Source organism: Antedon bifida, chromosome 9 (genome assembly GCF_963402885.1).
Source record: "Antedon bifida chromosome 9, ecAntBifi1.1, whole genome shotgun sequence".
In the NCBI taxonomy this organism is placed as follows: Eukaryota; Metazoa; Echinodermata; class Crinoidea; order Comatulida; family Antedonidae; genus Antedon; species Antedon bifida.
Window position 1 is genome coordinate 5,992,277 of NC_136234.1, and position 25,975 is coordinate 6,018,251.

The following is a 25,975-nucleotide window of genomic DNA, read 5'->3' on the forward strand; positions in this document are numbered from 1 at the left end:
TTTTTACAGGGTAACTGTAGCAGACTGATTCAGATCTCCTCCAATCAACAAAGACCTTCTTCTATAGAGTCCACCAATCAAAGACATTCTATAGAGTCCTCCAATTAAAGACTTCTGATCTTCTATGGAGTCCTCCAATCAAAGACCTCTTCTATAGAGTCCTGCAATCAAAGACCTCTTCTATAGAGTCCTCCAATCAAAGACCTCTTCTATAGAGTCCTCCAATCAAAGACCTCTTCTATAGAGTCCTCCAATCAAAGACCTCTTCTATAGAGTCCTCCAATCAAAGACCTTCTATAGAGTCCTGCAATCAAAGACCTCTGATCTTCTATAGAGTCCTCCAATTAAAGACCTCTGATCTTCTATGGAGTCCTCCAATCAAATACCTCTTCTATGGAGTCCTCCAATCAAAAACCTCTTCTATAGAGTCCTCCAATCAATGACCTCTTGTATAGAGTCCTCCAATCAAAGACCTCTTCTATAGAGTCCTCCAATCAAAGACCTTCTATAGAGCCTTCCACTCAAATACCTCTTAATACCTCCCCCTAGAAAGTACTAGGTACCCATTACCTGGCCAGGATTAACAGAACATGCCATCATAAACCTAGGCCTACACTTATTCTAGGAGACCGACAACGCCAAAGACTCCGTATTAAATTTAAAAAAAGACTTAAATCAACTTAATCGGTAGATATTTTCGTAGACATTCTTAATGAAAATAAACTATTACTCGAGTTTATCAAATTGTTGTATTTTATTTTCTTCAGATGTATATTAATTTTGATAAAATGATTTGCACGTTTGTTTTATTAAAACTTTCTTACAAAAAAAACCTGTTGACTATAGATTTTAGTAACTTCGGTAGTTTACAGTATTATATTGCGCGGACAAATTAAGCAATATGCCTCCTGTAACCGGGCGATAGACAATTAGCCGAATGCCACTTCGGCCACAGACAATTAGCCGAATGCCACTTCGGCCACAGACATTTAGCCGAATGCCACTTCGGCCACAGACATTTAGCCGACAAACATTACACCTCACTCGGTTCTTGTTTTCATTTACATTTAAAAGTTTGTGACACCAGCCCTCAAATTCTACTTCTTTGGGAACTGCGTCTGCTTGGGGAGGCTTATTATTTTTAAAGGATTTAGATACAAACAAATAAATGAATGCACATTATTAAACTACATGTTATAATTATTATATATGAGTGTTGTCTATCTTAGTAAGCATTTCAGCTGTCTTTTCTATTTGTCTAGATTCTTTTTTAGCATGTGAAAAATAAGCTAAACCATAAAGTAAGATAGCAAGAACAGAGAAGCCAACGGTACAAACAACAAACAAGACACCGAGTTGTGGACGATCGTAGCTATGGCACCGACCACGCGAACCATCGCACGTCCTATTCCATAGTATACAACTAACATCGAACAAACTTCCAATCAAGAATGGTCCGGGTATTGTACCGAGACAGCGTATCAACACCCATTGTACTGCTAGAGCGAGAGATCGCTTTTGATGTGGCACGCACCTGAAAACAAAAAGGATTGCTGTATTTATTAGGCCTTACTCTATTAAAAACTTAACACATTTCGAAGTATATACTTAAAAATAAAGATATTATATACCTGAGAGTAATATTATCAATGGATGGACCAGGCAGAAAAAAACACGTGACCGCCACAGAAAACAGAACGAGAAAAATGTATAGGTTTGTACACGTCATGGTATCACATGCCGCATCTGACGCGGACCCTAGTTCATCATTATCTTCACTTAACACACACGTACAATTTCCATACGTTTTGGACTGCAAAGCAAAGAACAACAAATAGAAAAATTTAAATTTAACGAGGGACTTCAGCCATATGGTATAGTATTCAATGGACTTGTTGGATGGATACTTTATGAAGGGTGTGGTGTAATACGACGTGAGCCTACGTCAGAGGTCAATTGACCATTACAATTAAGTGTTGGAAAATTCTGTTAGCAACAACCCTGTAAAAGAGACACTTTTACGCGGGAAGTAACGGTATGGTGTCCCCTAGAGGGGTGTCAGATGGAAGGGATTCTGCTGTAATTTTCTTTTCAACATGTTTGTTTTCTTTCTTTTTATCGTATTTATATGGTGTTTGTTTTATTTTTGTAATATCACGAACTTCTATAAAAACAATCAATGTTGATTGAACGAGTTGTACTGTGCATCAATATCGTGTCTAAATAAAGTTTATGTATATATAATACCTCTTCTATATAAACTGTGCACCCGGCGTGGCAAGCATCAAAGTACACACGCCCGTCTGATCCACACACTGCATTGTATGTTGTATCAGAGCAGTGGCATTGTTCGTTACACTGTGCGTTTAATTTAACATCACTGCAATACAAACAAAATGTGGGTCGAGAAGGAAATTACAAAAGGAAAAACACAGGAAATGATTCGCTTATGATACCCATTTTATCAATTAACACATGTCGAAGAAATTTATTCCTAAGCCTACCATTTCCAGGCAACGCCAACACAATATAATAACTGACTTTTAGACTGTCCACGTCATAAAGAAATAATTGTCTTCTTTAAAAAAATGTTTAAAAAAAAGGAGGAAGTTATAATGTATGCCTACACTATTTTAGAGGCGATTTTTATACGGTGTCATGTCTAGAGACAAGAATCTGCCTACGCTGTTGCTTGTCTCTAGGCATGTTACCGTAAAATCTTATTATAGTCCTGTGACGAAGAGTATGGAAAAGAACTAACTTGGTAAATGATACGTTGTAGGGTTCAGAAACACCAACCAACGGAGGTTCTGGACACTTGAGGAAAAATGAGAACATGACCACTGACACTACTGCAGTAGATATTATGATCATCTTTAACATTTTGTAAATGTCCATTTTCCATTTTCGAACCGCCCAACCAGCTGCAAACGTAGACAGCGCACCAAAAGTTGTTCCAAATAAACCTATAACAAGAAAGAAGTCAATATTCTATTAGATGTTAGTATCGGTGGTTAGAAATCATTCTTGGGCTCATATATTAACCATATTAATCCATGTATTAACCATATTAATCCATGTATTAACGTATATACAGATTTTTGTTTCAAGTAAATGTCGGGGAAATTATCTTCTATCACAAAGATTACCTATAATTCGTCAAAGTGAAATATTCAGTATAGTACTACGAAGTGAATTGTTCCGGTATCAGTTGCGGTAAATACCGTACACTGTTAAAATAAGGCTGTTCTTCTGATGACTTTTCAGCAAATTGCCACGACGAAACTACTGTATATATATTATATATATAGTTTAACATCGAGTTCTCACTTGGACCCAACACGACGATACGTGAGTTCACCGACAAAATTAGTAATGTCCCGAACGGCGCCCCGTATTCACGTTGCGCCCGAGTTACGTCCAAGTAGGAACAAGCTTAAACTGATATATAGTGTTAAATATAATTTATTCAATACATTTAATAATATGATTCTACTAGAAATATAATAAACAAAACACACACCCGTTAATGTGGCAGCTGTCCCTGCATTTAGTAGATAGATAACCTCAAGAAACTTGGGCATAAACACTACTGTTCCATTCAAGATGATAGCTTGAGAACAGTTACCCATTGATACAAATAAATACGTCGAGTTTTTCAACAATTGCCAGGTCGCTAATGGCAAATCTTTCCATTTACCAAAGTCGGTTCTTGATACCACAATCGGCTCATCAGTATTTCCATTTGTCATTTGTGACGCTTGCAGTTTTTCCTTAAGTTTATCCTCATAACCTATTAATCAGAAATGAAATGATTAAACAACATTTCCCTTACGATTTCACACCTTCGTTGCTAAATTGAGCCATAAATAATAAGGAAAATATGGACGTTTGAAATATTCACGATCGTGACCCTTTGCGCAAAAACGCGTGAGTTCAGTAGTCCATATCTCGCGAACGGATGGTCTGATTAAGCTGAAACTTTAAGCTTAGGAACGTGATGATGTAAGTCATTGAAATTGATGTTTGGTAATAATTACTGATCATACGCACTTTATTGATTAAAAAATTAACCGATGATTTTGTTTTGGCTGCAGAAACATGGCCTTATATAATAACTAGACTCGAGAAGTATATTTTTTTCATGATAAAGCGTACGTACCTGGCAAATAGGCAGGAAAGCAGCTCATTGGAATAGCAGCCAGAAAACTCACAATGGCGCTAACAACAAATGCTAGCCACCAGGCGCCAATCCACGCGTCGTCGTCTTTATCAACGTTAACAGGGCTAGGGAAAGCAAATTAAGTATGGATAAAAGAACGAATATTGTAAAGCAATTGATAATCATAATATTTATATTCTCAAAATATTGTTTGTTTATTGCATCAGGGAAGAGCAATTATGTAATATTCTTGAGTTTCCACATATCATTTTACTCTCCCCTGATTTGACTGATTAAAATTATCTCTGTTAAAATTATAACTAATATGATTACCTTCCTTCGGTGATAAAATTGACATATAAAGCATCTAAAATGGTGCCACCAATAATAAATCCAATTGCAGCAGCCAAAATAGCCATCATTAAAAATATTCCTTTGAAAAAAAAAAACAATTTGAAAAACACATTTACTGTATTGCATAATTTGGGAAATGTTGTATAATTGCAAACACAAGTGGAGCATAAGTGCTGGTTGGATCGAGTAGGCCTACGTTTGGCAGATGTTTTTTGTCTTAAAGGGTAATTCCGGGTTTCAATTTTCAAATTTTTATTTATTATACAAAACAACCCTTTGCAACAACACTTATAATAACCCCACTTATTTTTCGACATCGGTGAATCAGAACAAGCGTAATTGAAGAACTATTTATTGTTAAGCTCTGTATACACTATTAAACTTTATGTGACAACAAAATCTGCTGTGCCCATATATGGACATGATGATGTCATATCACTACCATATTTAAGCATATCATTACCATATTTGGGCAGGAGTCACATATTTTTTTGTCAAACTAGTTTGATTGTGTAGACAGAGCTTAAGATAGGAAATTCACCAATACCGACTCTCTTATTTGAAGAATAGGCCTATATCAAAACAATTATAAAATGTAAACATAACATACCTAAGTATTCGCTAACCACCTTATGTTTAACATTTTCATCCAGGTATGCGACGCCGATTGTGTAAATAGGAGTAGCTGCTAGACCCATTGCCAGTTGAGCAAGAATAAAAATGTATATGTAGTTTGATAAGCTACTACTATCTCCAGCATCATCCGGGTCACAGAGGTCATCGGTTTCGTCAGACGATACGGAGCAAAATGAGCTACTTGAATTAACTGTATCTTGATAATTGTAGGAAGGGGCGAAGAAATGCGGAGAGGCGAACAGGAGCGATCCGAATCCATATAAAATCAGACCTGAAACATATTAGTAACGAATTCAATTCAATTATGTATTTCTAAACAGTGCAAATATAACTGGATTTGAACTCGTCACCGTGAACCGAGAGATGAAAACGGGAAGATAAATAGAAAGTAAAAGATGGACAAACATGAACAACAAAACTTTATAACTTGGTGGTAAACAAGAGTATTGAATTAGGCCTAATAGAGCTAAACTGTGTGAGTTGAGTTACCACACCCAAATAGAATAATATCGTATTGATACACCCTACACTCTAACACTCAATGGCACTTATCTGCCATTATTCTAAGTCGTTTTCAATACTCCAATGCACTTAAGAGAAATAACATACGCCTAAGTCTGTAGTTATTGTCTTTGTTATGTTAGTCAAACCATTCGGCTTTTCGATTTGTCAGAAAACTACAAGCTCAAGTAGTATAAGTATGAAACGCCATATGTGCCAACATATTTATCTTTTTACTAATATTAAGTCAAAACTCCGTCTAGAACCAAAACTGTCTTCTCACCTGCCGTCAAGGCTTTTCCTTTGTGACGATTAGAACAATAGTAGCTAACAGGAACAACTCCTAAGCCAGCAGCAACGTCATAGCCTCCTGAAATCAACGCAGCTTGTGAACTTGAAAGATCAAAGCGCCGTTCCAGGGTGGTTATCGAGACATTCACGAACCCATTGGTCACCATATCTGTGATTAAAGATCATTCATAAAAGTTAAAAAATAATATGAATGTAATCTGGATTCTTGCAGATTTTTACATTTAGTGGTAAAGTTTGGAAATAAAAATCAGCTGCTAGATTACATTATTTTGCAATGGTTTTTAGTTTTAAACTGCATTCATATTTTTATTTTTCTATTGTTATTTGTTATTGTTGTGCTATTTATCTAACTTTTTGATGCTTTGATTTTCTTGTTCAGTTATTGTGATGTATTTTTATGTAAAGCGATGTGGTATATTGTTATTATTATCTTCATAAAAAGTTCGTATACGCCGGCGCCGGCTTGTAATAAACAAAGTTTGGAGTTCATTAGCCTTCGTATTCCCTGAATCCCGGAGCTTTCCGGATACAAAGTTCCCATTATTTCATACCGGTATACGTATTCAATTTCCTCGAAAGAAGACATTGATGAGCCCAAAGTTGTCTCCAGATGGTAGGTTTGTTTACCGTACTGAGTTTAGCCCTTACAGTTTAGCACGGACATTTACTCGTATCTTATAATACTCATGGAGTATTTACTCCATGTTATTGTAAAAGAGCAAGTATTGATAGGTAGCCTACCGATTAGTCGACAAGGACAAGCCATTGTTCCGTTATCCCATTCATTTACTAAACCAGTGACCCAATACATCGGGTTATTATTTCCTTCATCTGTTATTTTAAATGGAAGATTGTGTTACGCTTCGAATTCTGTTATATTACATGTATTACATATGGCCCGCTTGAAAGTGAAATAATCACGGATGGATGTAAACAAACTTTCTACAAACAATCATTAAACTTTCTTAAACAATAGGATGAACACTTCAATTATATAGGGACAATTTCCTAGTAAAATATGTTTCGAAATTATAATAAAGTATTTGTTGAAGAAAAATTAAAGAATAACTTACTTTGTATAAAGACAAATATACAAATTACAAATAGTAGCCACCTGGGCGATGCGAACCTCTGAATATTATCAGGTGTACAACTTCTCCATCCACAGTCCGTCTTAGACGCTTCGTCCGAACTAACGCAACTTGTCTCACTTCCCACTTTGCTGTTGTCGTCCATAACTATCAACTGACTGGTGTAGATTATTAAAATATAAGTTACGATTTATAAATATTATTTGATTCCGGACGAGCGTCGTGTTGTCATAACATTTCCAACTGAAGCTCCGCAACACACTACTAGTACTAATAGTGTTTTGATAACATGTAGAGCTCCGACACAAAAGGCATTTAGCGCCACCACCGTTTTAATTCCCGCCCGATAGCTGAAGACCGTCGTTTGTGAGTCATATTACAATTTTCTTTCCTAAAGCTCTGTCTCTACACTAGTTTGACTTTGACAACAAAAATTGTGATGTGCCCAAATATGGTAGTGATATGCCCAAATATGGTACATGATCATGTCCATATATGGGCACATCACATAAAGTTCGATAGTGTAGACAGAGCTTTTATAAACATATCAATGACGTAGGCCTACCACTAATATGATTTTGATAAAACACGTCACGGATGCTACAAACACTTACATATTCTTAGTACACACTTCCCTATGTTGAATTTCCTTAATTATAAGACAAAGAAATAACTTTCATTTTCACTGCTTCCCATAGTCTCGATAACCTGGAGCGTCGAATAAAAACCAACCAATACAGAAGTAGAGTTTTGACTGCCTACATGTGGTTTCAGTTTTTCTCGGATCCTATGGTAAAACTTAACAACAAACACTAAGTAGTTTCCGCATTCCTGTCGTCCCTCCGAGAAAAGCTCATAAGTAACAGGTTCCTTTCTTACATATTCAGTTGGCAACATGTAGGCCCTAGTACTGAGGGCCGTAGCCAGGATGAGGCAGACGAGAAGTACCTCGTCTGAAATTTTAAATGTTCACCACCTATCCCAATTCCCCAGCATAGATCGTCATATTTTATATTGATAATTATATTTAAAGCATCTTTGCCTCGATCGTCTGTGTTTAGCCTCTCGCTACGGCCTGTGTTGGAAGTTTGAAACTTTGTAGTGTGATGTTTATTATTCTAACGAGTTAATTTAAAGACTAACGTATTGTAGAGTTCATAATTCTAGTTCAACAAGACCAACAGTCTAATATCATGTTCGAATGTCTATTGCGCATGCGTTTGGTGGCTTCGAAGACGCGCAAAAAATGATTTTAGCATGCACGCCCCCTATATTCAGTACATACCAAACTTTACACATAATGATTGAATTCAGAATTTTACTCTTCTTATCTATAGTATATACACATTATTATTGATATTATGTTAATTATTTATAATATATAATTTCGTTTGTATACCATTCGTGTCAGTTCAATAAATGAACCATTAATTCATAAACGATAAATCTACAGATAAGCAATAGTATTGTATGTAGGCGCTATTAAAAAGTACAGATAAAGAGAAAACACAAAACATCGCATGACGTTGACGGCATCAACTACCTGTGGTAAACGTTTCTTCTTCAGCATCTAAAGTACTTTTTGTTGATACACAGACAATTTTACATCACCCGATAGCTGACCAAACCATACCGCAGTTAAGGGTATTTCACACCTGTTCCGGCACGGTTCCGGTTTGGAGCCGGCAAATCAAATCGAACGCGTTTTCACGACCGACGCTCCACGCAGCTATGCGCCAAACTATACTACGAAACATTGACGTTTGATTTGACCCGTGTTGGAACAGGTGTGAAAGATCCTTTAGGCTGCATATTTAAAATGTTAAAACTGGGTATTTTTGGTTTCTAATGACACCTTCTTAACTTCACTTGATGCTTTCGTCGTTCGTCTTTTATGCGAGAAATAAGCAAACCCGTAAAAAAATAAACTTATGAAACTGCAGACTACTGACGAACCGACAATTAATATACTAAGAAGCGAGCGGTCGTATCTATGACATCTTCCACGGGAACCATCGCAGTTTCTATTCCATAAAATACAGCTGATATCAAGCATACTGCCAAATAGGAAAGGGCCTGGTATCGTACCAAGACAACGAGCCAGGACCCATTGAACAGCAAGGGCAAGCGATCGCTGATCATGTGAAACACACCTGAAAAAGGACAATTTTGTTAGATAGATAGATTTCTCCCTACAACATGTTTCCATTCATAAAGGTCTAGCTAATACATTCTACAAAGAACAATCTGAGAAGCCTGGTTTTAGAAAACCTCTTACCTTAATGTAATGTTATCGAGTGGTGGCCCTGGTATAAACGTACATGCGACATTTATACATAACACGGCAAGGAAGATGTACAGAGTTGCACAAGTCATGGTTGCGCATGCGCCCACAGATGCAGAGCCTACACCAACAACATCGTCATTTGGTACGCACGAGCAGTTATAAAACGTTTTGGCCTGCCAAAAAAGATTTAAATTTAAGCGTTGATTGATTAAAACATTGGATTTCGTAAACATGGTATTTACTCCGAAAACTGAACAGTAAAATAGTAATTCCCCAAATCTATAAGTAGCCTACAGGGGAATTAAACGTTTTTTCTTTCTTTTATGGCGTAAACACCTCTTTTATTCACACTATTAATTAAACTTAACTTTAACTTTCTTTTCACACAATACCTGTTCAATGTGCATTTTGCACCCGGCATAACAGGCGTCGAAATACACCCGGCCGTCGGACCCACAGACAGCATCATAAGTTGTATCGGTACATGGACAATCCTCATTACACTCTGCGTTTAAATCAACTTCACTAAAAATGAATATAGAAATATAATTTAATGTACATCGGTGCACCCATTTTCCCAAGGAGTTTGTAAAAAATTAATTAATTTGAATAACTTACCTCATATGGGACGGGGTGTAAGCCTCCGAGACACCGGCCAATGGCGGTTCCGGGCACTTCAGAAAAAACGAAAATATGGTCACCGTTATGATAATTGCCGACACTATTACCAATTTCAACATTCCAAACAAACTCAATTTCCATCTTTTGATTGCCCAACCAACTAAGATTGTAGATATTACACCAACAGTCGTTCCGATGCCACCTATAATATACAACAAATAGAATACTGTAGAGATTATTCAAATAAGCATTGGCGTAACTGCTGTGAGCGCTCACTGGCTAAACCCAGGGGCCCGGATCTCGAGGAAAAAACAGGCATTAAAATATGTCGAAAAAGGCTAAAAATATCGGAGGCCTTCAGCGTTGGAGGGCCACTTGGGGTTCCTAAACCAGGGGCCTCAGGCCTCTGCGTTACGCCACTGCAAATAAGCAATTCATCAACTTTTAGCCTACATAAATTAGACTGTAAATACCTGTTATGGATGCCGCCGTCCCGGCACTCAATAAGAACATCGTTTCCAACAATTTCGGCAGGAATACTATAATACCCATTTTGATGATAGCCTGGAAACACGAACCGAGAGATACAAGCATGTATGTGGTATTTCTCAACAAGCTCCATATTGCAGAAGGCAGCTCTTTCCATTTTCCAAAGTCTGTTCGAGAAATAATCATCTCATCGTCTGCTTTCATCTGAGATGCTTCTACTTTCTCTTGATGCACTTTATCGTAACCTATTATGAGGTGATATTCAATGTTTCAGTTTTTATTATTTTGCATTTGTTTGTTGATTTTGATATTTTCCATACACAACAAATTACAAAATTGACTAAAGTTAAGTTGTACATAAGTGAAATAAAAGTGGGTTGGCGGAGACTTAAATAACACACTTTACGCCACATTGACATCCGAATTTGAATTTCAGTGCAACATGATTCTAATGTCTTTCAGTGTCTCAGCAACAGAGTGCTGCCAGCAGGCGAACTTACCAGGCAAATACGATGGGAAACAACTCATTGGTACGGCTGCAAGAAAACTCGAGAATCCAAAGAAGACAAAGCCAATCCACCAGGCACCCATCCACTGGCCCGGTAAAACATCTGTTGGCCTAGAAAGATATTAATGTTTAACATGTCATTGTATAAGTCACAATAGTCACACACGGAACAATTCAATAATTTACAATAGAGTGGTTAGGGTCGGTTTTGTTTGCTATCATGCCAGGCAGATCAAATAAAATGTGATGCCTACCAGTCTTCAAGTACGTTGACATAGACACTGTTTAAGATTATTCCACCAATAATATATCCCAGTGCTCCAGACAAGATTGCCACCATTAAAAACACACCTATTGAAAATAATAAAAGGATTTCCGATATGATATTTCACAATATTTTACGCAGCTTCATATACAAAACTATAATAAAGTATTATGTGTAAGCAAAAGTATATTGTTCGTTGAATTCATTTATGTTGGTACTCATTTACTTATTTCCAAGAGCAATTATGTTGATTACTTAACAGTGATATACGATATATACCTATGTAAGCACCAATAACTTTGTGTTTAACATTTTCATCCAAGTATGTGATCCCAATTGTGTAAATAGGTGTAGCGGCTAATCCCATCATAAGTTGTGCAAAGATAAACACGTAGAGATATTTGGAAAGGTTCTGATCGGTCACGTCTTCGCTGGTGCACGGCTCGTCGATTCCAACCGTACAGTACATCTCACTATCATTACCAGTACTATCGCCATTTAAGTTGTATTTCGGAGCGATGAAGTGCGGGGAAGAGAATACAAGTGCTCCAAATCCATATAAAATTAAACCTGATGAAATATTAATGATTTATTTATCAATATTTGTTTACAATGTGTTGTTATGCACGTTTTATTGGTTTTTTTTTCAATGTTGTAGGCCTATGTTTTAACTTTAATTGGTGACCATATGGCCGCGTTAGCATACTACTGTTCTACTGATCTCAGATCTCGGTTCACACTGACGAAAACGAAAACAAATAACCACAAGCGGTGGATTATTCAGACTGCTTGCCATTGACCAACACACTTGCGTGGCGCTTGCGTTGTGACGCAACGCAAGGTACGGTACACGCAACGCAATTCGACCGAAGGCGAAGCACTATCCAACTAACTTTCAAATTAGTTATGTTGCGCGTACGCCTTGCGTTGCGTCTTAGTGAGAACCACGTTTACTGAAATCCGAGTCGGACCATCTTTGCCTGTCAACTATACCTGCTGTCAAAGCTGTTCCCTTGTGACGATTGGAGCAATAGTAGCTAACAGGAACAACTCCTAAGCCAGCAGCAACGTCATAGCCTCCTGAAATCAACGCAGCTTGTGAACTTGAAAGATCAAAGCGCCGTTCCAGGGTGGTGATCGAGACATTCACGAACCCATTTGTCACTATATCTAAATGAATGTAATAAATACATCATTTCAAAAAATAAGATACACACAATAACTTATAGCCCATTACATCATAAAACCATATAATTACTTACATTTATTGGACAATAAAACATGATAATGTTATGAAAAACAAATACAAAGAGAGATACATAAAAGTTGAATCATTGAAACGCCTGCTGATATACTAAATGGACTAAAAAACGAAAATTAGTAAAAAAAAATAGTAATGATAATAATAATATATAAGATTTTGTAAAGCGCATAATTATATCCACTAAAGTGCTCAAGGCGCTGGGGACTAGATGCTTCTCCCCTAACGGTCTCGTCATGTCCTGCAGCCACTTATAATAGTAATTATAGCCACAAGATTGAAAGAAAGTGAAAATAATTTCTATCTAATCTAACCTACAGTACCTTAGTTCATGGTATCGGTTTACCTCAGTTTGGGTCTCGGTTGATCTCTTTGTTCGGTTCGGAGTTATTTTTGTTTTCATTTACAAAATGTCTCAACTTTATCATTTCACTATTAATCATTTCAGCCTTATCACTGGCTGACTTTTTCTCTTCTGGGTAAAATGTATGTATTAGGCCTATCTCTTCGGAGATCCCACCATTATATAGTTGCAAGATAAGATAAGTGACCTTATGAATAACAGGCACCCAGTGTTTACACGACTTTCAATATCAATATTGAAATATTTAGAAGGCCTAATAAAACATTCTCAACCCACTTTTGAGCTTAATTTTCCAATTTAGCTAAGAAATGGACAAATTGTGTTTGAACATTGCCTGGTAGGCCTAGCTATCCCGTATGAATATTAATCAGTTTCTTAAATAATAACAATACTAAGTTAACACATCTAGGTATCATAAACTTCCTCAAACATTCTGGAGTGGTTGATTCACTTCAGTCCTTTGGAAGTAGCACTCAGATCCCACAAGGACCCGGATAATCTAGAATTCAGATCTACACTTTGGGTTAGGCCTATACATTTAGATGTAACTGATTAATTCCCACCACTCCCACTCCCACTTACCCCTATATATACCCCATCACTCCCCCTACCAAGACACTCCCCCTACCCCACTACTTCACTACACCGACTCAACCTTACCATTAGACAAGAGTATATAGTAAGTTTAGAGCGCAAGTTACCAGTAAAGTCTAAATGAATTAAAACACTACTGTACGGTACGCGCAGCTGTACTACTAGCGGCAAAACACTTACTTTGAATAAACACAAATGTACAAATTACAAAAAGGAGCCACCTGGGTGAAGCCATTCTCTGAAGAGTAATTGGCTTACATCCTATCCATCCACAAGATCCAGTGGGTGGACTGTCTTCAACGTCAACTTCTTCAACCTGCTTTTCCAGTCCGGAGGAAACTTCTTTTCCGTTCTTAACAATTTCTGTTTCATTTTTAAAGCCAACGTTCTCTATACCACCAGCACTCATGATGGTTTTCCAAGGCAGGCAATATTAATACATTATACGCCTAAATGTCGCGTCTGATGTCCTGTGATCCTCGCGTGAAAGTATAAAGACAAGAACACTCCTTTATTTATTATTTACAGTATTCGTTGTTTGTCATAAATTTGAGAAAGCGCCACCATTCGCCTATCCTAATTATAGATTAAAAGTCCGAAGATAAGTCAATAAACCAGCTAGTATCAAGATAGTGGCGGCTTAATAACAAACACAAGTTTCACTGATCGCGCTCTATTTTTGATAACGAATGTAATTAATGTTGATATAGAACACACATTTACATTTAAAATAAATATACTTTTTACAAAATATATTTGGAATAGGCCTATATACTAACACTGACAATAATAAAAACAATTATTATAACAATAATTATAATTATTATGATAATAATGATGATGATTAATACATTTAATATAATATATTGACAAAGGAATATTAATATATATAGATCGCTACCAGTATGTAATAAATAGGAATTCGTTTAATTTGCAACAAGTGCATCCAAGTCTCACTTATTTATCGTAACGGGTTCCAGCCAGACTATTAGTACAAAACAATAAGTACACAGAAGACATGATTAAGAAATAAAACGGTAAATGCTCACGTCTGACAATTCCAAAAATGTGAGACAACAGATGTATTATCGTAATAGTACTATTTTATATGCGCAATGCGGAACGGTTTTAGGAGAGAATCTCTTCGGCCAAAGTCAATACAAATAAGAGGGCAAGATTAGCAAGCAACATACAGGCTTAATTTTATATATAAATTGTTTTATTTGCATGTAAACGTTCTACTGGTTGCTTGGTTCCATTTTGCAAGGTATAGTGCTAAATAGGGGAAGATTACATAAGCCTCCTAGGCCACTTAGCGGTAATTATACTGTCTTGACGTACTTTCTGGATTATAATATAAGGCACTCCCTTTGTCTGTACTTAGTATACCTTCTACTGCTTTGTTATAAAGTGTACTGTAACTCGTACTCCATGATGAATTTATGTTGATCAGATATTATTTCAGTATTTAGTCACTTTTTCATCAGGATTTGGTAGGCTAATTATTCTTATTTTTCAGATTGCTAATATGAATGTACAAGCGTCTTGGTTGTATCATTGTTTAATCATCCTTCGTTTGATTTGTGAAGTTTATTGTCAGCTTCCACCAGACAGTAAGTAAAGATAATGTCAACGACACACTATAGTACAGTAATCTCTCCTTTTAATTTCAAGTCGTACTAGGCTAGGAAAATGTATCTATCAAGAGAACCATGTAATGACACTGTATCATAGTTTGCGGACACTTTGTTACAGAGAGCGCGTCAAAATGTTGATACGTATGTGTGCGTTAACTTTGCGCATTTCCTTTAATTTCACTTTACATGACACCCCATTATTGAATAATATTTATGTTGTATTTTGATTGCTTTAGAAACCATCACAATTTATGGAACTGATGTTGATGTTTGTTCAAACACTCATCTTTGCCAAAATAGATGCGGAAGTAGTCCTTCTGAAGCCGTGGAATGTGGATGTGACACTGAGTGTGAATACTATGGTGACTGTTGCTATGATTACTGGTCTGCTTGTACTTATGAACCTAATCCTTCAATTGTATCGATGTCCAGCCAATTGGAATGTTTTGAAGGAGATAATAGCTTCTCGGGTGGATATTATATTATAGCATTTTGTAGAGACGATAGTACAGTTGATACAGACACGATACAGAAATGTGAAAACCCTGGTTCTGGCGATGTTCTTTTAGCAATTATTGTATCAGACACAGAGAATAACATTTATAAGAATGTGTATTGCGCCTTGTGTAATAATGTGTTAATAGCGGACGTGACAGCCTGGAAGGTAACGTTTACCTGTAGTGACGACGATGTTAGAGTCGAGTTTGGTGAAGATCCCGCTGGGCCTATCGCTCCTCAACCTATCCCTGTACCTGTCCCTGCTCCTGATCCTTTGCTACCTACCCTACCACCCATTACTACACTTCCTCCTATTACAACCGAAGCTCCTCCACCAAATATACACGAACAAATCAATGATGGTACATCTTGTCCTTTTATGAGTTTTAGTCCACCATCGGGAAAACAAGATACACGGCGTCCATGTTTGGCGACAGCAGTGTCACAATGTAGTGCTAGTTACATGAATGAAAGTGTTATTGAACCGTGTTTGACCAACTACAAAGTGTGTACGGCGGCACTGTTTACAGGAATCCACATTGTGCAATTTGTAATGATGAGCCATTTTACACTTGTGACGGTTTTGTTTTTATTATTCCGGGGCGTGTTGGTTTCACATCATTGACAGTAATAGTGGATTTTTCTAAACAAAGTAGTATCTCTGTTAGTTCGGAATATGGATCGTATAATAATGGGGGAGTCAGTTGTTCTACTGGTGAAGTCTTTGATCCATTCACTAATCAATGTCTTCAACTAACATGTAAAGATGGATTCACACTCGAAGGTAGCAAATGTGTCGTCATTTCCACTGAAACCGGTTGTAGCAAAAACGCCCTCCACATATCGAGTGAAATCTTGTGTGAATGCAAGCTACAGCAACAGTCTTTACAAATTGAGTATGAATACGATTCTGAAGTAGATAATTTTACAACAGTTTTTGAATTTACAAAAGCTTTGATAACATTTGACATCGAATACACTAACCAATCTTCAAATACCTTTAACAAAACCATTATAATTATATCAATTGAACAGATGAATTGCCAGTTAGTATATGATATATCGGAATTGGTCATTAGAGGGATAAATAACAACACTGATGCACAGTTAAATGTCGTCACTTTTCGACAAAACTGCTCAACAAAAGCAATTTCAAATGAGCTGCTATGTGAACATGACAGACTTTTATTGACAGCAAATGAAGCATTGGAATATGACAATGTTACAAAGAATATCCATGTTGATAATTCATCTTTGCAAATTCCTGATGAGCAGTATGTTTTGGAAATCTTTCATGAACTTGGAAATGAATCGTCAGTTTGTAGTATTCTGTCGGTATCCACTTGTAATGTATGTCCACAGATTCAGTTATCGATAGAAGCTTTCGAAGAACACGTTAATGGAACTCTCATTTACAAAATAACTGGTGGCGTATTTCAAGAGCATCAGTACATGTTCATAAACTTATCCAATTCGAGTTTACTAGTTTGTTCTTTCTTAAATCAAAATGGAAAGACAGAAGAAAACACTGAGATCTTCCATTATTCTGGTGCTTTATTGATAATCAGTGTTGTCGGTACAATTATCTCACTTATTAGTCTTCTTATTACGATCCTTCTTCGTGTTTTCATTGCTGATTTAAGAACACTTTCAGGGAAGATAATCTTAAACGTTTCAATATCCTTATTCATTGCATTGCTTCTGACACTAATTCAAGGTAATTTTACTGAATGGTTAATATTCTGTGAAATAATGGCAGTTTTCTTGCATTATATGTGGTTAGTCTGTTTCCTTTGGATGAATTCCATGGCCATTGAACTTTTCCAAACATTTCGAAAGATCCAAACTTCATCAAGATCTTCTAGAAGTAAAGAAACAAAGAGAAACTCTTTCATAAAATACTTCATTTACAGCTGGGGTTTACCAGCCATCTACGTAGCTATCATCGTAGGTATAAGTCTGTGTGATTGTACCAGTTTGGACGTCATGTATGGTGATGACAATGTTTGTTGGATTCGAGATGAACTTGCATCATTGTATGTCTTTGGAATTCCACTGGCTGTTATTCTGGTACCTAATCTTGTACTATTTGTGGCGACAATCAAAGGACTCCGAGACTCGATGAAATCAACCGCAGCAGTTCGAAGTGGAAAATCAGATCAGGATCAACTAACTAGGGAAATGATTATCTACATACGGGTACGTTTATACAAACTTAAATATGTAAATCAGTAATTTTAAGCAAACTATATTTCAATTCAAAAGACATTTCGATTCATATTCATAACCACCACAACCATTAAATTGATGACGTCACCACTGACTTTATTATTATTAACGACAAAGAAAAACAACAACAATAGAATAGCAAAGCAAATATATTATATTAATAACTTAATCTCTTATTGTTGTTACAGATTTCAACCGTCATGGGATTAACATGGATATTTGGTTATGTTGCGTCATTCGTTGATCACGTGATATTCTGGTATATCTTTACAATTCTAAACTCTCTTCAGGGTTTGTTTATCTTTATAGCATTCAACGTCAACCATACAACCAAGAATTTATTGAAAGCTCATAAAGAAAAACAAGCGTCTTCTTCTCAACCAAAAACAGCAGTAAAATTCGTTTCAAATCTCAGTGCTGATGTATCATAACGCTTCACAGTGAAACTCTTATTTAAATTGTCGAAATATTATACAGAGTTTGGCCATTTTAATACTTTGTTGTCCAAAATCTGTCTCTCGCATAATTTTTACTAAAACTGTTTGATGACGCGCCTGACTAGGTGTATGTCAAAAGAAATTCGAGGAAGCTTTTGAGTATCGAATTATACCATTAACATAACACGATATTTTTAATAATTGTAATTACTGTAGCATGTTACTTATGTTATTTTTAATTGTTTTTTTTACTTTTGTAGACTTTCATAATTAATTCACAATTTTAACTGGAGTGTAATAAAGTTTCGTTAAGTATATTATTAATGTCGTATTTTACGATTAATGTCGTAATATTTGTTTAAAAATTGCCGAAGTGTGGCTCTCATTACACTACATGTTAGTTTCGAACTCATTTTTAGCGGGTTTGTTCTGTCGAGTTTCGTCCAGAGTGTGGAAACTTGAATGTACTGTTACAGTAGGTCTACATGCATCAACTCAGTAGTAGACCCTTTCTGATTTTCCAGTTTCTACCAGACAGTTATAGGCTTAAGTTACAGAAGAATAGCTAAAGATAAACACAGACGACACTCGATGCACGATAGTTCACCGTCATAAATAAATTTATTTTAAACCTAAATTTGTTGATATGGCATGTTTCGTCACACAGAAAAGGTGTATAGACTGTGACAATGATACAAAGGCTGGATTAAGAAATATAATGACCAAGGTCAGTTTACAGTACAAGAAATGGGAGAAAACAATATCCTGTATCTACTGAAGTACAAACTGTTGTATTTAATACGGTCTGTCGACCAAGAGAAGATTCGTGGGAAAAACAACTTGCATTGCAGTCATAGGCCTACATATCAATATTTAAGGGGTAAGTACACACAATATTATACACTTAATTTTATATAATATTATGCACATAAATTGCTGGTTTCTCTCACGCAAAGGCAATGACGGCCTGACGGCTACAAGTTATAGCCTCCGTAAGCTCTGTTTCAGAGCTGGGCCTGTCACACCAAAATCAGTCCGGGCCAAAATCGGTCCGGCGGACCAGTTTTGGCTGCCAAAATCAGTCCGGGGGACCAGTTATGGCTGCCAAAACCTGTCCGGCCGAACCAATTTTGGCCGCCAAAACTGGTCCGGCCTGGATAAAATCGGTCCGGGCAGTAGGACTGTTTTTGACCGCCAAATGTGGTCTGGTCTTACAAATATATGGTGCGCAAAACGAGTCATAATGCATATATCATTAAAAATAAAAGGCCATGATTAGTCATTATATTGAAAACTACGAGGTTCTATTTGTTATTTTAATATTATAAATTAAGCCTGTTTTTTTTATTATCATTATTAGTAGTAACTCATCAATAATTAGTACTAATTGTTAGGCTTTTTGTGTACAATGTATCTCTGCCTGTTTTTAATCCATTTTGTTCTATTTTAACATCTTCGTTTCCCCATGATGTTAAAAACAATTTAATTTATTAATTATTTATGGTTAATCAATCAATATATCAATTCAATACAATTATTATAAAACAATTATCCAATATTGATTAGGCTGAGGAAGGAAAAAGGCCTCAATCATAAAATAAAATCTAGCTGGCAAAATCAGCGTCTCATACCCGTTCATGTGAGTGTGTGGCAGGCTGAAATATGAGTGAACACCTAAGTCATGTTTTTAGATAAAATACATTTATTTATTTATAGTATTTATCCGACAAGATAACTCACTTATATATATCATGGGATATTTTTCTAGCCATAAACAACTTAAAACAGCATCATAGGCCTAGTAATTCAATTAAAATCGACAGAAAAAAAGCCCGGACCGATTTTGGCAGTGGGGGACTGCTTTTGGCAACAACTTTAGAGCCAAAACTGGTCCGGCCGGACCGATTTTGGCCCCGGACCATATTTGTCGTAACAGGCCCAACGAGTTAGGTTAATCCTACAGTAGGCATATTTGGGACTGATTTATAATAATTGTATTTTTTGCGGTGGCATCTGTAGATGACTTTGTCTGTCATTGTAATTCTATAATCATGGGGCTATTGTATAGCTCCATGCTATAGTCTTATTAATTCTTAGCTCTCATATTGATACTAGTAGGCTACAGTTACGTTTGCCTTTTAGTATTGTCGGTTTAACACTAACAGTTGCTGTATTATTTCCGGTATTAGGCTAGGCCTATATCATAATCATCATATATGACGTCCACTTAACGTTCTATCGTAGAACATTGTAAATCCGGGTCCGGGTCAAGCTATTATAATATCATCATAGTTTGATTTGACTTGACCATGACCAAGTCTTGCCTTATTGGATTACAATACACTGATTACAATACAATAAACTGCTGCTATACTTTTGATACGTCACCATTTAGTTTAGCAAAGGCAATGCATGTATGTCCTCTATATGTCATATTTATATATTATTTTTCAGATTGGAAACATGAATGTACAGGCGTCGAAGTTGTACCTATGTTTAGTCTTACTTTGTATGACTTATGAAGTGTTTTGTCAGTTTCCACCAGACAGTAAGTTAGGTCTTAAGTTTTTCCCGTGAACTTTAAAAAAAACACGGGACACAATAATACCGGTAAAAATCAACGCACTTACGCCTTCTTGTAAACCTCTTGTAAACCAGTCAAAGTTGTAAGTGCTTAAAATGTAGTTCAATTTCAGGACTAAACAAAACAATTTTGATTTCCTTGTTGCCTACATCACCGCGCGTTGAAAATGCTAATAATTTGATGGCTAATAGTGCGTGCGCGTCAACTGTGTGTCTTTTCTTTAGTATCAATGACCACTGATATAGTTAATTTCAATCTTTCTTTTTTTCTTGTTTAGAAACACTCACTATTTATGGAACTGATGTTGATGTTTGTTCAAACACTCATCTTTGCCAAGATAGATGCGGAAGTAGTCCTTCTGAGGCCAGGCAATGTGGATGTGACACTGAGTGTGAATACTACGGTGACTGTTGCTATGACTACTGGTTTGCTTGTACTTCTGAACCTAATCCTTCAATTGTATCGATGTCCAGCCAATTGGAATGTTTTGAAGGAGATGAGAGTTTCTCTGATGGATATTATATTATAGCTTTTTGTGGAGACGATAGTACAGTTGATACAGACACGATACAGAAATGCGAAAACCCTGGTTCTGGCGATGTTCTTTTAGCAATTATTGTATCAGACACAGAGAATAACATTTATAAGAACGTGTATTGCGCTCTATGTAATGGTGTGTCGATAACGGACGTAATAGCATGGGAGGTTAACTATCTCTGTAGTGACGAAGAAGTAAGGGTTGAGTTTGGCGAAGAACCTACTGGGCCCATCGCCCCGGGGCCTGTACCAGGACCTGTCCCTGCTCCTGATCCTTCGCTACCCACCCTACCACCTCTTACTACACTTCCTCCTATTACAACCGAAGCTCCTCCACCAAATATACACGAACAAATCAATGATGGTACATCTTGTCCTTTTATGAGTTTTAGACCACCATTGGGAAAACAAGATACACGGCGTCCATGTTTGGCGACAGCAGTGTCACAATGTAGCGGTAGTTACATGAATGAAAGTGTTATTGAAGCGTGTTTGACCAACTACAAAGCTATAGTGTACGGCGGCACTGTTTACAGGAATCCACATTGTGCAATTTGTAACGATGAGCCATCTTACAATTGTGACGTTTTTGTTACTTCTGCAAGTCGTGTTGGTTTCACGTCACTGACAGTAATAGTTGATTTTTCTGATCAGAGCAGTATCTCTGTTAGTTCTGAATACGGATCGTACACTAATGGGGGAGTCAGTTGTTCTACTGGAGAAGTTTTTGATCCATTCACTAATCAATGTCTTCAACTAACATGTAAAGAAGGATTCACACTTGAAGGTAGCAAATGTGTCGTCATTTCCACTGAAACCGGCTGTAGCAAAAACGCCCTCCATATATCGAGTGAAATATTTTGTGAATGCAAGCTACAGCAGCAGTCTTTACAAATTGAGTATGAATACGATTCTGAAGTAGAACATTTTACAACAGTTGTCGAATTTACAAAAGCTTTGGCAAAATTTGACATCGAATACACTAACCAATCTTCAAATTCCTTTAACAAAACCATTATAATTATATCAATTGAACAGATGAATTGCCAGTTAGTCTATGATATATCGGAATTGGTCGTCAGAGGGATAAATAACAACAACACTGATGCACAGTTAAATCTCGTCACCTTTCGACAAAACTGCTCAAAAAAAGCAATTCCAAATGAGCTGCTATGTAAACAAGACAGACTTTTATTGACAGCAAATGAAGCATTGGAATATGACAATGTTACAAAGAATATCCATGTTGATAATTCATCTTTACAAATTCCTGACGAGCAGTATGTTTTAGAAATCTTTCATGAACTTGGAAATGAGTCGTCCGTTTGTAGTATTCTGTCGGTATCCACTTGCAATGTATGTCCACATATTCAGTTATCGATAGAAGCTTTTGAAGAACAAGTTAATGGAACTCTCATTTACAAAACAACTGGCGACGTATTTCAGGAGCATCAGTACATGTTCACAAACTCATCCAATTCGAGTTTACTAGTTTGCTCTTTCTTAAATCAAACTGGAGAGACAGAAGAAAACACCGAGTTCTTCCATTATTCTGGTGCTTTATTGATAATCAGTGTTGTCGGTACAATTATCTCACTTATTAGTCTTCTTATTACGATCCTTCTTCGTGTTTTCATTGCTGAATTGAGAACACTTTCAGGAAAGATAATTTTAAACGTTTCAATATCCTTATTTATTGCATTGCTTCTGACACTAATCCAAGGTAATTTTACTCAATGGCCAACATTCTGTGAAGTAATGTCAGTTTTCTTGCATTACATGTGGTTAGTCTGTTTCCTTTGGATGAATTCCATGGCCATTGAACTTTTCCAAACCTTTCGAACGGTCCGAAGTTCATCAAGATCTTCTAGAAGTAGCAAATCACAGAGAAAATCTTTTATAAAATACTTCATTTACAGCTGGGGTTTGCCTGCCATCTACGTCGCTATCATCGTAGGTATAAGTCTGTGTGATTGTACCAGTTTGGACGTCATGTATGGTGATGACAATGTTTGTTGGATTCGAGATGAACTTGCATCATTGTATGTCTTTGGAATTCCACTTGCTGTTATTCTGGTACCTAATCTTATACTATTTGTGGCAACAATCACAGGACTCAGAAAGTCAATGAAATCGACCGCAGCAGTTCGAAGTGGAAAATCAAATCAGGATCAACAAACTGGGGAAATGATTATATACATACGGGTATGTTAATATCTTATTTAATGATCTTAAAGTTTCAAGAAAAATATTTTATTTAAAATTATAAATTGACCCACTCTATTGATGACGTAACCACTAATTATGAATTCTAAAATATGACTTAACAAAAACATGTGATATTAACTTCGTATTTATTTTTGTTACAGATTTCAACCGTCATGGGATTAACATGGATATTTGGTTATGTTGCGTCATTCGTTGATCACGTGATATTTTGGTATATCTTTACCATTCTAAACTCTCTTCAAGGCTTGTTTATCTTTATAGCATTCAATATTAACTATTCAATGAAGAATTTAATAAAAGCTCGTACAGAAAAACAAACGTCTTCTTCGCAACCAAAAACGACAGAAACTTTATTACAAACGAACAAAAAACCTGCTGGTACAAATATAACGCGTCAGAATGAACCTCAACCACTGGATTCAACGCGTTTATAATGTTTTTTCAACTGGTATTATAGACCAACTTCGTTTTACGCGACTGTCCAAACTCTCCATCGCAGAGGCAATGGATCTCTGTTTCAACCTAGAACGCATTAGATTAGACGATTAGTAGACCAAGACTAAGTAATAAATATGTATATATATATATATACAAAGTACTGTAATAATAAGATCTGTTAAGCGCACATATTCAGCGAAGTACTCAAGAAACTAAAGGTACCCTGAACTTACTAAAGTCTATATAATTGCAACTCTCTATATTCTAATTAAGCATGGAGGTATAAAACTAATTTTATACCTCCATGAATAAACTACGTCAGAAACAAGAAACAAACATTCATTGTCCTTTTTTTTCATAAAATTGAAACATTGTATATATTGTATGATTTATTTATTCTATTTTTAATTTAATTATTTAATTTGTTGTTTGTATGTGTAAGCCCCACATTCCGCCCGTTAAACTTGAACTTCGGTTTACCGACAATCCAAATAGTGAAATTCGAGAGATTTGTTATTCATGCATGTACGCACGATGGAAGAACAAAATAAGCTTCATTGTGCAACAAACATCTTACCACTATAAACACAAAACATTGATATAATAAGTTTTAATAATAACTATTTAGTATGTTCTTTTTCATATCAGCCTATATTATTATTACTGTATTATCACATTATTAATTTTTAAATACGGAGTAGTTTAATTAACGGAATAGTGTAATAAAGTTTTAAAGTCTACTATTAATTTTGTAATTTGTTATAATTCATCCAAGCTCCATCAATTTTGAACGAATGCTTTTGGGCGAGAGTTTCGTGACACAAAAGGTGTGATATCCTACGAAGGCGGTATACAAAGGCCGGATTAAGAAATAACGAGCAAGGTCAGTTTAGTGCAGACAAGATATGTGCCCGTGAATAACATCCTGTATCTACTCGTACAACAAACTGTTGTATTTAATACGGTTCGTCACCAACAGATGACCAGTGAAGAAAATAACCAGCAGCAGTCATACATATATTAATATAAAGGTAAGTACACACAACATTATACACTTGATTTTACATAATTGTTTAGCATCAAGAGTTGTAGGCCTACTCGAGCCATCTCTGTTAAGAGATATAACAGAGACAGCCGTGGGTCCAAAAAAGGTGAATCTATTTTGGCATCTTATCTTGGTCCGGTTTATAGCAATTGTTTTGAATGTGGTGTCATATTCTGTAGAAGGGTCTTAATAATTTCGTATGTAATTCTATAAACTTATTTATTAATTGCCTTTTGTTGCTTTTAATCGGTATTACCGTGAACCTATAAATTACCACGGAGTTGTAAATGCTTGTATTTTTGTATTCTACAGTTACTGTGTATTGTTATTTCCGGTATCAGGCTAGCTACCATAATACAGTACTTTCACAATCCTAGTACAGTACTACAGTAGTATAATCACAGGAAATAGTGAGTGAGATTCACTCTTGTATAAGCCAAATGAAAAACAAACAAATATTATAACTATTATATCACCACTTGTATTCTGATATAGGATTTGACTTCACCAATTAATTTAACCTTGCAGGCCTAGCCTTAGTATTCATGGAGGTATTTTTATACCTCCATGCCTTATTAGTACAAATACCACTAAAAGTACTGTACGTCACGTCAGACAATGCACTAACTTTATGACCCGGATAAGACATTACATTGAATACTTCGGAATGATGATGACACAAATACTACAGATTCCGAAATTTACATTTTATTAAATAGGTATAATGATGGACTGACGATAACATAACGATATAGTATTGATAAAAGAGAAAATTAAATCATAATTAATGAATAAAATAAATATCAGTCAATATAAAGATAATTCCTTTTGAACTGGTTCATTCTAGAAACAATAAAAGTCCGAGGTATTCATATGGATAAAAAGTAAGCACTCCA

General features: G+C 36.1%; 5 protein-coding genes across 6 annotated transcripts; 3 read left to right on the plus strand and 2 right to left on the minus strand.

Moving 5' to 3' along the window:
- Positions 1 to 735: 735 nt before the first annotated feature.
- Positions 736 to 7,329, minus strand: LOC144852117 (solute carrier organic anion transporter family member 4A1-like). Its single transcript, XM_078709834.1, has 10 exons — positions 7,039 to 7,329; positions 5,937 to 6,113; positions 5,127 to 5,423; positions 4,496 to 4,595; positions 4,163 to 4,287; positions 3,524 to 3,793; positions 2,762 to 2,966; positions 2,248 to 2,380; positions 1,632 to 1,813; positions 736 to 1,534 (listed from the first exon to the last, which is right to left on the minus strand). Exons 1-10 carry the CDS (start codon positions 7,199 to 7,201, stop codon positions 1,204 to 1,206), a joined length of 1,983 nt encoding a protein of 660 aa, XP_078565960.1. The 5' UTR covers positions 7,202 to 7,329; the 3' UTR covers positions 736 to 1,203.
- A 1,031-nt stretch (positions 7,330 to 8,360) lies between these two features.
- On the minus strand, positions 8,361 to 13,940 carry LOC144851602 (solute carrier organic anion transporter family member 4A1-like). 2 transcript variants are annotated; one of them, XM_078709139.1, is made up of 10 exons: positions 13,704 to 13,940; positions 12,220 to 12,396; positions 11,506 to 11,796; positions 11,216 to 11,312; positions 10,954 to 11,072; positions 10,438 to 10,698; positions 9,962 to 10,166; positions 9,736 to 9,868; positions 9,335 to 9,516; positions 8,361 to 9,209 (listed from the first exon to the last, which is right to left on the minus strand). In XM_078709139.1, exons 1-10 carry the CDS (start codon positions 13,852 to 13,854, stop codon positions 8,879 to 8,881), a joined length of 1,947 nt encoding a protein of 648 aa, XP_078565265.1. In that variant the 5' UTR covers positions 13,855 to 13,940; the 3' UTR covers positions 8,361 to 8,878. The 2 variants fall into 2 exon arrangements, with proteins under 2 accessions (XP_078565265.1, XP_078565264.1); XM_078709138.1 differs by having other exon boundaries at positions 13,626 to 13,940.
- A 637-nt stretch (positions 13,941 to 14,577) lies between these two features.
- Positions 14,578 to 16,205, plus strand: LOC144851570 (uncharacterized). The gene is made up of 3 exons (XM_078709094.1): positions 14,578 to 14,712; positions 14,965 to 15,058; positions 15,319 to 16,205. The coding sequence occupies exons 2-3, from the start codon at positions 14,974 to 14,976 to the stop codon at positions 16,203 to 16,205; spliced, it is 972 nt and encodes a 323-aa protein (XP_078565220.1). The 5' UTR covers positions 14,578 to 14,712; positions 14,965 to 14,973.
- Positions 16,204 to 18,566, plus strand: LOC144851569 (adhesion G protein-coupled receptor E2-like). The gene is made up of 2 exons (XM_078709093.1): positions 16,204 to 17,779; positions 17,998 to 18,566. Exons 1-2 carry the CDS (start codon positions 16,616 to 16,618, stop codon positions 18,238 to 18,240), a joined length of 1,407 nt encoding a protein of 468 aa, XP_078565219.1. The 5' UTR covers positions 16,204 to 16,615; the 3' UTR covers positions 18,241 to 18,566.
- Positions 18,567 to 21,094: 2,528 nt separating this feature from the next.
- On the plus strand, positions 21,095 to 24,715 carry LOC144852087 (uncharacterized). Its single transcript, XM_078709792.1, has 2 exons — positions 21,095 to 23,572; positions 23,737 to 24,715. The coding sequence occupies exons 1-2, from the start codon at positions 21,296 to 21,298 to the stop codon at positions 24,028 to 24,030; spliced, it is 2,571 nt and encodes an 856-aa protein (XP_078565918.1). The 5' UTR covers positions 21,095 to 21,295; the 3' UTR covers positions 24,031 to 24,715.
- Positions 24,716 to 25,975: the final 1,260 nt, after the last annotated feature.

Bases quoted from the DNA above. Each gene is read 5' to 3' on its own strand.
- LOC144851570 (XM_078709094.1), top strand. From the start codon at position 14,974: ATGAATGTACAAGCGTCTTGGTTGTATCATTGTTTAATCATCCTTCGT. The intron at 15,059-15,318 runs GTAAGTAAAGAT...TGATTGCTTTAG, and splicing joins TTGTCAGCTTCCACCAGACA to AAACCATCACAATTTATGGA.
- LOC144852117 (XM_078709834.1), bottom strand. From the start codon at position 7,201: ATGGACGACAACAGCAAAGTGGGAAGTGAGACAAGTTGCGTTAGTTCG. The intron at 6,114-7,038 runs GTAAGTTATTCT...CTTTAATCACAG, and splicing joins TATATTTGTCTTTATACAAA to ATATGGTGACCAATGGGTTC. The intron at 5,424-5,936 runs GTGAGAAGACAG...AATATGTTTCAG, and splicing joins AGGAAAAGCCTTGACGGCAG to GTCTGATTTTATATGGATTC.
- LOC144851569 (XM_078709093.1), top strand. From the start codon at position 16,616: ATGAATTGCCAGTTAGTATATGATATATCGGAATTGGTCATTAGAGGG. The intron at 17,780-17,997 runs GTACGTTTATAC...TTGTTGTTACAG, and splicing joins AAATGATTATCTACATACGG to ATTTCAACCGTCATGGGATT.
- LOC144852087 (XM_078709792.1), top strand. From the start codon at position 21,296: ATGTCCAGCCAATTGGAATGTTTTGAAGGAGATGAGAGTTTCTCTGAT. The intron at 23,573-23,736 runs GTATGTTAATAT...TTTTTGTTACAG, and splicing joins AAATGATTATATACATACGG to ATTTCAACCGTCATGGGATT.
- LOC144851602 (XM_078709138.1), bottom strand. From the start codon at position 13,854: ATGAGTGCTGGTGGTATAGAGAACGTTGGCTTTAAAAATGAAACAGAA. The intron at 12,397-13,625 runs GTAAGTGTTTTG...ACATTCATTTAG, and splicing joins TACATTTGTGTTTATTCAAA to ATATAGTGACAAATGGGTTC. The intron at 11,073-11,215 runs GTAGGCATCACA...ATATCTTTCTAG, and splicing joins GTCAACGTACTTGAAGACTG to GCCAACAGATGTTTTACCGG.